Here is a 12,297-nt window from a genome sequence, read left to right on the forward strand (position 1 = left end):
CTTGACAAGCTATTGTGCGGAGGAGGAAGTGCTAAGGAAGAAAGGGAAATCAAGTACAGTACCCGCAGATGAGGAATGGGGATGAGGTTTTTAACATGGCCCACGAGGTACCCCCCGGTGGACATTTTGCGGTGCTGGAGGAAACAGTTGGTGGAATCATGAAAGAGATTTACCGGCTGCCCAGGGGGAAAAATGTTATTGATCATGACCGACGCGAACTGAGACGGTCACCGGCTTTTGATATGCTAACAAACCTAGTCGGTGTTAGCGTGGAAATCAATGAAGCTAGGGGCCCCTTGATAAGAGGAAAAAACCATTTTGAAAAGATTAGGATGGGATCGGTCAGATGGGAGAAGGCTATTGTTTTGGCCAGGTCTACTGATAAGGTCTCTCCCTTAATCCCCGAAGGAGTAATTAAACGACTCGCACCCATGTGTTTGATTGTCCCGAGGAAATGCAAAGAACTGGGACGTTGGGTGATTGTGGTTACAATAGGGCAGCCAAGTAAACAACACCAATATTTTTTGAGTAATTCAGTGACTAAAGGGCTGATGAACACAGAGGTGTGTATTGGCAATTTAATACGGCTGTCTGAAGCCAGCTTGATAGTGAACCTTGAAAAAAATGAATTCGGCCACACGAGGGTCACTTACCTGGAAATTGTGGTGACACAGGGGCAGCTGGCAGCGATGCAAGCTACACTGCAGGCTATCGCTGACCTCCCAACCCCGACAGACAAGAGGGCCCTCAGAAGGCTTTTGGAGATGGTGGGGTACTGCAGGAAGTTTTGCAATAACTCTGCGGTCAATACCCGTTCCCCTCCTACTAAGCCCTTGCGAGAGAAAATTGAGTCGGAATGGGACGACCCTTGTTATTGTGGTCCGGGACAAAACCAAATGAGAGGTTACATTGGTCGCAATTCATCAGTGTTTTTGGCCACTATGAAGTTTGCTGAGTTGGAGCCTGGTCTAAGGGATTATTAATAACACGTGTAAAAGGAACAGAAAATGTGATGACTGTCTGTCAAGGTATTGACAGCTTCAAATTCTCTGTATTAGCTAAATAACTGTTAAAGATGTATATTGTGTATGTATCAGATAATGTAGTCATGTTTGTAATTTTTACCTCCCGGTAAAAATCCTTAAAGGGGGGAAGTGTTACGAGAATACACATAAAATTAAGATGTTTGCTGGCCTGGGCTAGCATCAGTGGCATCAGCAGTTGGTCTGCCACCTGCCCTCAGGGGAAGGAGAGATAAGGAACAATGGAGCAGCGTCTGGAGATGTGTAATGAAGGGATGTGGGAGAGAGAGCTGTCTGGAGCGGCTCCCCCTTTGAACCCTGAACTGTTTGAAGTGATGGACAGGCGATACCCCAGCAGGGGGATAAAAAGGGACAGGTTCGCTAAGACAGACACACACGCCACCCGAGGTAACGAGACCCTGGAAGCGGTGCGCCTCTCACGAGTGGGTGAGAAGTGCCAGACAACGACAAGGGTGGAAAGGTACGATCAGCGGGAACCCGGTGTGTGTCCGCCCTTGCCTGGGTGCCGGGTTCACTGCAGAGGATCGACCGCATCTGGAGGAGGGGTCACAGTCGGTGACCTCAGGTGACATCATCAAGGACCCGCCCAAATGCTGTTTGTGAGCCATCTCGCTGGTCTGTGAGTGAAGCCATTCTGAATGATCAGTTGTTCCTATTCTATGTCTCTCTTCCCCCACCTTGTCCATCGCCATGGCAACGATTACTGCGAACTGGACTACTAACTGGACTGAACTTTGAGTCATTTTGAAATTGGTCATTTACCCCTAGACAACGATAGAGCTTGATTGATGCTGTTATCTTAATTCTGTGCACATGTGTGGTTATCATTGTTGAATTGTTGCATTTATTATCCTTTCGATTACTGTGTTGCTTGTTTCTTTAATAAAACTTTCTTAGTTCTAGTACTCCAGACTCCAACTGAGTGATCCATTTCTGCTGGTTTGGCAACCCAGTTACGGGGTACGTAACAAGATTTACCAGGATGCTGCCTGGTTTAGAAAGTATGCATTATGATCAGAGATTAAGGGAGCTAGGGCTTTACTCTTTGGAGAGAAGGAGGATGAGAGGAGACATGATAGAGGTGTACAAGATAATAAGAGGAACAGATAGAGTGGATAGCCAGCGCCTCATCCCTAGGGCACCACTGCTCAATACAAGAGGACATGGCTTTAAGGTAAGGGGTGGGAAGTTCAAGGGGGATATTGGAGGAAGATTTTTTTTACTCAGAGAGTGGTTGGTGCGTGGAATGCACTGCCTGAGTCAGTGGTGGAGGCAGATACACTAGTGAAGTTTAAGAGACTACTAGACAGGTATATGGAGGAATTTAAGGTGGGGGCTTATATGGGAGGCAGGGTTTGAGGGTTGGCACAACATTGTGGGCCAAAGGGCCTGTATTGTGCTGTACTATTCTATGTTCTATGTTAATTCTTGGTAGTTCCTAACTTACTGAAGTAGTGAACTCATTTCTGTTTCACTCCCAGCTGTTTCTAGTATCGCCAAGCCCAAATGCTTGAAACTTCAGTCAGAAGAACAGTTCTGAATTGTCTTACAGCTTATTTCTCAACTATCTGTGACAAAATTCACTGCTATTTGAACAGAAATACACACGCTATTTAAAAACTATTTGCTCTGAGCACGGTGTAGTGTCTAACAGTCACGCAAGTGCATGCAACTGACGCTCGTTAGAAACTGTTTGGCAACAGCGTCCCGTCCCATTTAAGCAGCATAGTGTCCCAAGTATACAAAGGGAATCCCAACTAATTTATCAATCAGCTTTTGTTCTTGAAGGGTTGACCCAAACAGGTGGCTGCCCCGATTAATCAATAGACCAATTAACCAGAATCCACTATATTCCAACACCGCCTGATGCACGTTGCTCAGCATGGTAATTAAAACTGCTGATTCTGCACAACAGACTCACCTAAGGACTCTGCTGGAGAGACACTTCAATCAACTTTCATGCAGTACACATTTGATCTCATTGCTGCAACACGGAATGCAAACATATGACTAAGAAACAGTGCGGAATTTGATCAGCAAAGCTGGTCTTAATGTAGGAAGGTGTTCTGCTCAAGTGTTTCCCTGCATTATGCTTAGGGAGTCTGTCACAGAAGACAATAATGAATTCTTCCTCCATGGGCTCACAGACTGTCTGCGTCTGCACATTGTTGTTAAAGGCCTTCTACCTTTATCGACCTTTCCTATTCTCATCCCTATTGTCACAGTTTCATCGGAGCATTGGAGAATGAGTTGTTTGATTCTGAGTATGTTTATCCACTAACTGTGCCAACACGAAGAGCATCTGCCTCACCGCAATCAGTCGAGGCTCCCATTATGAACAGCTGCTTCAATTGCTCACCTAGAGAGCGATGTTGCACCGATCAGCTTGCACTTTGCATGCAACTCCAAAAATTAGGCACAGCTACTTGGATTTTGTCATTATGCCCTATATGATATGGTAATGGTATTGGTGCAATGGTGCCTCTTTAGCATGTGTTTCTCTGCAAAATATAATTTCTGGGCAAAAGTATTGCAAACAACAGATGATTCATGGTACCTCAATAAAATAATCGTTAGTGATTGGATAAGTAACATTACTTCGGAACCTGACACTTTCCTGCTTTCCTGTTGCATATAACATTAAAGTACAAATAACAATGAAGACTCACGTATGCATTCGTCTCCGGCTTTGTAGAAGCCCGCTTTACACTGCTCTACACAGGAGCCCTCTTGCAAAATATAGCCATCCATGCACTGTAGGCAGTCAGTTTTGAGGGGTCCCTTACAAGCATTGCAGGTCCAGTCACACTCTAACAAAATAAAAACCACTGTTAGTTGTTTAAAGATAACACATTAATGTGCTTATTTTTAAACAGAGCCAGCTACGCATCCTGGCTAAATTGATTCCGTTTGTTCTGAGAGATCAGTAAAAAATGGATCTGCACCCATAGATGTGCAGCCCCTTTTGCCAAAAACAATATACCAGAATTGGAGACAAAGATCTGGTAACAGTTTTTCTAATTGTTGAAATGCTGTGGAATACGTTTGAAATACATTGTCAGTACATTAAACCAATTTTGAAGACTCACCTTGTTCAGTACGTTTGCAAAAGAAAAGGGCTATAATTCAACAACTATCAAAAATTGGTTCCAAAATCAATATATCTTGAGCAAATGTAATTTTAAAGATGGTGTACCCAGGGACAGTAGTGTTTAAGTACACTGACATGAAGGCTGCTGACATCCTATTACAGTACGTTGATGGGTAAAATGCACAGTGATAGTAACTTCAATGCAGACCAGATGGGAGGGTCAAATATTCATTTGCTTGTAGCTGTCAGAGAGATCAATGGATAAATGCACTACCGTGTCATACCCAGCCATGCAGACATAAAGTGTTTTGAAGCATTTTTGGTCACAGCAGCTATGGAAGCAGAAGTAAAATTATCCATAATTCCTGTGTCCCACCACTGCCTGCAAGGCAGCTGTACATTCTTCCTGGTGTACCAGTTGGTAGGTTAACTGGTCATTGTAAATTGCCCTTGGATTAGGCTGGGTTAAATCTGGGGTTGCTGGGTGGCGAGGCGCGAAGGGCCACAAGGGCTTATTCCACGCTGTATCTCAATAAATAAATAAAATAAACTATCACCCAATGACTTTAGATGAAAGTGAAAAGGTGTAGATTTCAGCAGAAGACAACACTGTACAGAATCAGGATCAGAATCAGGTTTATTAGGCATATGATGTGAAATTTGTTAACTTAGCAGCAGCAGTTCAATGCAATACATAATCTAGCAAAGAGAGAAAAATAATAAATAAAATAAAACATAATAATAATAAACAAATCAATTACGTACATTAAATAGATTAAAAAACATGCAAAAACAGAAATACTGTATATTAAAAAAATGTGAAGTAGTATTCAAAGCTTCAATATCCATTTAGGAATCGGATGGCAGAGGGGAAGAAGCTGTTCCTGAATCGCTGAGTGTGTGCCTTCAGGCTCTTGTACCTCCTACCTGATGGTAACAGTGAGAAAAGAGCATGCCCTGGGTGCTGGAGGTCCTTAATAATGGATGCTGCCTTCCTGAGACACCGCTCCCTAAAGACGTCCTGGGTACTTTGTAGCCTCGTGCCCAAGATGGAGCTGACTAGACTTCCAATCTTCTGCAGCTTCTTTCAGTCCTGTGCAGTAGCCCCTCACCCGCCCCCCCCCCCCAATACCAGACAGTGATGCAGCCTGTCAGAGTGCTCTCCATGGTACAATTATAGAAGTTTTTGAGTGTATTTGTTGACATGCCAAATCTCTTCAAACTCCTAATAAAGTATAGCCTCTGTCTTGCCTTCTTTATAACTATATTGATATGTTGGGACCAGGTTAGATCCCCAGAGATCTTGACACACAGGAGCTTGAAGCTGTTCACTCTCTCCACTTCTGATCCCTCTATGAGTATTGGTATGTGTTCCTTCGTCTTACCCTTCCTGAAGTCCACAATTGACTCTTTCATCTCACTGACATCAAGTGTCAGGTTGTTGCTGCAGTACCATTCCACTAGTTGGCATATCTCACTCCTGTACGCCATCTCGTCACCACCTGAGATTCTACCAACAATGGTTGTATCGTCAGCAAATTTATAGATGGTGTTTGAGCTGTGCCTAGCCACATAGTCATGTGTATATAGAGAGTAGAATAGTGGGCTAAGCACACACCCCTGAGGTGCGCCAGTGTTGATCGTCAGCAAGGAGGATATGTTATCACCAATCCACACAGACTGTGGTCTTCCGGTTAGTAAGCCAAGTGTAGAGGGAGGCACAGAGGCCAGGTTCTGCAACTTCTCAATCAGGATTGTGGGAATGATGGTATTAAATGACAAGATCATCAAAGGTTAATGATGTCCCTAACAACAACCTTCTCGCCTTAAAGCAATGGCTGCATTGGTCAAGTTACAATAGGGGATACTCTGCTGAAACTCACCCTTCTCCTTGCTGAGTTGGAGTCTTTCTCCCTTTAGGTGGACACCATTAAACCAGCCTTACCAATACACAGCCTTGGGCAGCGTGAGAGGATGGAGAAGAGGGGACTACTGCCAAGAGTACATTTTCAATATAGCCCACCCATCCGCAATGGGCTTAGAACCCAAATGCCCAATTTCAGTCTGATATAATGATACAATTTCTTAGATTTAAATAAAAATAAGATGTAATTGTATAGTTTGCTAAAGTAGTTAAATGAGTAAGCTATCTGCAACATTTGGTTGTCAAAGAGCTTTAAAGCATTATTATACAATCTGATTTAAATGTATAATGTGTGACGAAGGTACACATAGACTAAGATGTTAACTGTCCTGTGCTGGCACCAGTGGGATCAGCAGTTGGTCTGCCACCTGTCTTCAGGAGAAAGAGAGATAAGAAAAACAATGAAGCAGCATTTGGAGATGTTAATGAAGAGACGGGAGAGCTGTCAAGACCGGCTCCTCTTTGAACCCTGAATTGTTTGAAGTGATGGGCAGGTGATACCCCAGCAGGGGGATAAAAAGGGACAGGTTCGCTAAGGCAAGACACACAGGACACCATGAGGTAACGAGACCCTGGAAGCGGTGCGCCTCCCACAAGTCGGTGGGAGTTTTGGGGGGCTGGTCGCGGGTCCAAGCCATAGACGCACAGGGTGGAAAGGTACGATCGGCGGGAACCTGGTGTGTGTTCGCCCTTGCCTGGGTGCCAGGTTCACCGCAGAGAAACAATCGTATCTGGAAACGGAGGGGTCACAGTCGGTGACCTCAGAAGACATTACAAAGGGCTCGCCCGAAACCTGACTGCGAAGAATGTCGAAGGTCTGTGTGGAAGCCATTTGAATATTCATTCGCTTTTGCTCTCTCTCTCCTCTCCCCCCCCCCCCCGTCCATCGCCACGGCAGTGATTACTGTGAACTGAACTGAACTCAATTGAACTGAACTTTGTGTCACTTTGAAACTGGTCATTTACCCCTAGACGACGATAGAGCTTGATTGATCCTATTATCCTAGTTTCTGTGTACATGTGTGTTTATCATTGCTGAACTGTTGTATTCATTATCCTTTTGATTAGAGTACTGTGTTGCTTATTTCTTTAATAAAACTTTCTTAGTTCCAGTAATCCAGACTCCAACTGAGTGATCCATTTCTGATGGTTTGGCAACCCAGTTACGGGGTACGTAACGTAAGTGGGGTTCTCGTCCGCGATTTTGAACGCTAAATTTGGGACGGAGTAAATTGATTGGGTTAAAATTCCCGAAAGAAAGAAAAGATAAACAGCAGAAATGGAGATTGAGGAACTTATAAAGGCACCGACCTTGGGGGCATTAGAGGATGCCAGGAAAGCGGAATTGGCAGCTGTGGCCAAACGGTTGAATCTTGTTAAGGGGAAGTCGACAATGAGGAGAGAGGAGATGCACAGAGCTATCGTAGAGCACTATGTATCTAAAGGTGTGTTTCCCCAAGGGGAGCTGGAGGTGGTGTCTATTGAAAAACCTGCTGGAGACGCGGTACAGGTGCAGCTTGAAAAACTGAGACTCGAGCACGAGTTCCGGGTACGGCAGCTAGAACACGAAGAGAAGCAGTCAGAAAGGCAGGAGAAAGAGAAACAGTTAGAAAGGCAGGAGAGAGAGAGAGAAAGACAGTTGGAGCGAGAAGAGAGGCAGTTGGAGAAACAGAGGGAAAGGGAATTTGAGCTGGAGAAGTTAAAGATAAGGGCAGGGCAGGGGCCCATGCCGAACCAAGGTGGAGGGTTCAGGGCGACCCAGGAGGTTAGGCTGGTTCCCCCATTTGACGATACCGATGTGGATCAGTACTTTCCCCATTTCGAAAAAGTTGCTACAAGTCAGGACTGGCCAAGGGATAAGTGGGCTGTTTTGCTTCAGAGTGTACTGAAAGGGAAAGCCCAACAAGCTTACTCGGCTTTGTCCGCGGAAGATGCCCAGAGGTATGAGGTGGTGAAAGAGGCCATCCTCAGGATTTATGAGTTGGTCCCGGAGGCATACCGGCAGAGGTTCCGGAATGCGAGGAAGCAGTGGGACCGCACATATTTAGAGTTTGCCCATGAGATGCAGACATATTGTGAGCGTTGGTGCGCCTCGAAGGGGGTAGAGGGGGATTATGACAGACTGCTACAGCTGATGCTGATTGAGCAGTTTAAAGGTTGTGTCCCTGAGGGTATGAGACCCTACCTAGATGAGAAAGAGGCAGCCACGTTAGCTGCAACTGCTAAGTTAGCGGATGAGTATGCGTTGAGGCATAAAATGAAGTTTGCCCCGAGTAAAGGCTACCAGAAGGGTAGTCAGGACGGCGGGGAGAGTCCGCCAGAAAAGTCAGAAGATAAGCCGGGGACTAGTGAGAAGGATAAGGTAGACCAGGAGCAGTCTGGTAGGAAGTCTCCTGGGGTCGTCTGTTATAATTGTGGGAAAGCCGGACACTTTGCATCCAGGTGCTTTGCCCCAAAGAAGGAGACGGGAAAAGGAAAAACGGCGATTTTGACTGGCTGTATCGAGCTGGTAAACGAACCGCTAGGAGAGGAAAGGTCTGCCAAAGTTCGGGAAGGGCGCGAGAGGTTTATCTCGGCCGGATTGGTGTCAGTGAAGGAGGGGTTAAACCCAGTTCCAGTGCGGATCTGGAGAGACCCGGGAGCGTGTCAGTCATTGACATTGAAGAGTGTATTAGAGTTTAGCTCAGAGACCCAGACTTGGGAGGTCAAGGTAAAAGGTATTGGGGGAAGGACAGAGGAGTCCCTTTGCACCAGATACACTTACAGAGCAACCTGGTCTCTGGACTAGTCACGATCGGGGTGAGGTCCGAATTACCGATGAAAGGCGTGGAAGTCTTGCTCGGTAATGACCTCGCCGGGAGAATCATGTTCCCAGCTGTGAGATTGACAGGTCAGCCTGCGAGCATTGAGGCCTCGCCCATGGACTCACAGGTTCATCCCGGGACTGCCGAAGTAAATTTAGCTGAGACGTACCAGGAGGAGGTAGAAAGTGAAAAGAAGGAGTGTAGTGAAACAAGAGGTAGTGAGGGAGCTGAGACAGACTAGCATTAGCCAGGAAGGAATTTGTGCAGACACAGGAGCAAGATGAGGGGCTGATGGTTTTGGCGGAGACAGCTCTCTCTGACGCAGAATTAACAAGGGAGCCAGTAGGCTATTGTGTGGAGCAGGAAGTGCTAAGGAAGAAAGGGAGACCAAGTACCGTACCCGCAGATGAGGAATGGGGGGTCGTGCAAAAGAGTTATGGGGATGAGATTTTTAACCTGGCCCACAAGGTCCCCCTCGGTGGACATTTTGAGGTGCTGGAGGAAACAGTTGGTGGAATCATGAAAGAGGTTTACCGGCTGCCCAGGAGGAAGGATATTATTGATTATGACCGACGCGAACTGAGACGGTCACAGGCTTTTGATATGCTAACAAACCTAGTCGGTGCTAGCGCGGAAATCAATGAAGCTAGGGTCCCCCTGATAAGAGAAAAAAAAAAATTTGAAAAGATGAGTATGGTATCGACCAGATGGGAGAAGGCTATTGTTTTGGCCAGCTCTGCTGATAAGGTCTCTCCCTTAATCCCCAAACAAAGCGACTCTTTAGGAGAAGTAATTAAACAGCTCGCACACGTGTGTTTGATTGTCCCGAGGCGATGCAAAGAACTGGGACGTTGGGTGGTGTTTGTTACGCTAGGTCAGCCTAGTGAGCAACACCCCTATAGAATGAGTAATTCAGTGACGAAAGGGCTGACGAACACAGAGGTGTGTATTGGCGATGTAATACGGCTGTCTGAAGCCAGCTTGATAGTGAACCTTGAAAAAAATGAGTTCGGCCACACGAAGGTCACTTATCTGGGAATTGTGGTAACACAGGGGCAGTTGGCAGCGATGCAAGCTAAAGTGCGGGCTATCTCTGACATCCCAACCCCGACAGACAAGCGGGCCCTCAGAAGGCTCTTGGAGATGGTGGGGTACTGTAGGACGTTTTGCAATAACTCTGCGGTTACTACCCCTCCCCCTCCTACTAAGCCCTTGAGAGAGAAAACTAAGTCGGAATGGGACGACCCTTGTTATTGTGGTCCGGGACGAAACCCAATGAGAGGTTACACTAATCACAATTCATCAGTGTTTTTGGCCACTATGAAGTTTGCTAAGTTGGAGCCTGGTTTAAGGGATCATTAATAACACATATAAAAGGAACAGAAAATGTGATTGCTGACTGTCTGTCAGGTGTTGACAACTTCAAATTCGCTGTATTAGCCAAATAGCTGATAAAGATGTATATTTGTGTGTATCAAATAATGTATTCATGTTTGTAATTTTTACCCCGGTAAAAATCCTTAAAGGTGAGGGGTGTGACGAAGGTACACATAGACTAAGATGTTAACTGTCCTGTGCTGGCACCAGTGGGATCAGCAGTTGGTCTGCCACCTGTCTTCAGGAGAAAGAGAGATAAGGAAAACAATGGAGCAGCATTTGGAGATGTTAATGAAGAGACGGGAGAGCTGTCAAGACCAGCTCCTCTTTGAACCCTGAATTGTTTGAAGTGATGGACAGGTGATACCCCAGCAGGGGGATAAAAAGGGACAGGTTCGCTAAGGCAAGACACACACGACACCACGAGGTAACGAGACCCTGGAAGCGGTGCGCCTCCCACAAGTCGGTGGGAGTTTTGGAGGGCTGGTCGCAGGACCAAGCCATAGACGCACAGGGTGGAAAGGTACGATCGGCGGGAACCTGGTGTGTGTCCGCCCTTGCCTGGGTGCCAGGTTCACCACAGAGAAACAATCATATCTGGAAACGGAGGGGTCACAGTCAGTGACCTCAGAAGACATTACAAAGGGCTTGCCCGAAACCTGACTGCGAAGAATGTCGAAGGTCTGTGTGGAAGCCGTTTGAATATTCATTCACTTTTGCTCTCTCTCTCCTCCCCCCCCCCCCATCCAGCACGACGGCAGTGATTACTGTGAACTGAACTCAATTGAACTGAACTTTGTGTCACTTTGAAACTGGTCATTTACCCCTAGACGACGATAGAGCTTGATTGATCCTATTATCCTAGTTTCTGTGTACATGTGTGTTTATCATTGCTGAACTGTTGTATTCATTATCCTTTTGATTAGAGTACTGTGTTGCTTATTTCTTTAATAAAACTTTCTTAGTTCCAGTAATCCAGACTCCAACTAAGTGATCCATTTCTGATGGTTTGGCAACCCAGTTACGGGGTACGTAACAAATGTAACAGGTAACAACATAGCTAAAAGCCATAGTGATTGCATTAAATGACAGAAGTCTAAACTCAAAACTGTAATGCATTCAGTTCAGATACAATTCCTTTTCTCTGCAGTTTACACAATATATTTTATATTACACTATGATTGCCTACTGTTATTATGTCACCTCCTCCGTCAATATTGGGGGTGGGGTTGGTACATACAGTATGTGTAAGTTCCAACCTGAACTTCTGGATTTACTAAAGAGTAAACAAATAGAAGAGCAATCAATGGTAAAGACAACAGAGGCAAAAAAACTTATAATACAACACTGAATATTAAATAAAGGTAGCAGAGTCAAATCTCCAAATATAATAAGATGAAATATACACTTAGCCCCAAAATAAAATTACTGACATCACTGTACAATTCATTGATGAAACTATCCTTTAACCACTCAAGAGTAAATCCAGATGTCTAAGTTTTCATTAACGTTAAACAAAATTAAATTCAAATAAAGAGCCAAACTTATTACTAACTTCTCCATAAATATTTGGCAATCTAATCACCCCAGTTAATGAAATATATGGATTTCAAATATTCATATATCACTGAAACCTTTCGCAGGATTTTCAAAATTGTAATCTGTTGTTGATTTAATTTTCTCTAATTCTTTATAAAAAAAAGAACAATTTAGTTCAAGACTATTTCAAGTCACATTACTCTTAAGCCAAATGTAGCAATTATTTCCAAGGGCCATTTGATTTAGCAACTATCTAATCTCTTTACAACACTTTCCTACATTTCTAAGGAAGTGTTTAACATATTCTTCATGCTATAATTTGCATTTTTTTCTACTCTGCGTAAAATAAGCAAGCTATACTCGAAATCACAAGGGCACACCGAGCAAACAAGGGATGCTACTGCACACAGTTTTAATCATGCTGAAAAGCAAAAGAGCCTGAAGCTCAAACTGGCATCAATCACTCTGCATAACAATGCTCTCAGTCGAATATTCACCTTTTACATTGTTATTCAAGTA

The 12,297-nt window shown here is 44.8% G+C and overlaps 1 protein-coding gene across 5 annotated transcripts in view; it reads right to left on the minus strand.

Moving 5' to 3' along the window:
• fras1 (Fraser extracellular matrix complex subunit 1) overlaps positions 1 to 12,297 on the minus strand; it is a 594,524-nt gene that overhangs the window by 247,864 nt on the left and 334,363 nt on the right. For all 5 annotated transcript variants that reach the window (XM_063043539.1, XM_063043540.1, XM_063043536.1 and 2 more), the window contains one exon: positions 3,713 to 3,853. In XM_063043539.1, the coding sequence (XP_062899609.1) occupies positions 3,713 to 3,853 (141 nt within the window). The remainder of the gene's footprint in view (positions 1 to 3,712; positions 3,854 to 12,297) is intronic.

Source organism: Mobula hypostoma, chromosome 3 (assembly GCF_963921235.1).
Source record: "Mobula hypostoma chromosome 3, sMobHyp1.1, whole genome shotgun sequence".
NCBI lineage: Eukaryota > Metazoa > Chordata > Chondrichthyes > Myliobatiformes > Myliobatidae > Mobula > Mobula hypostoma.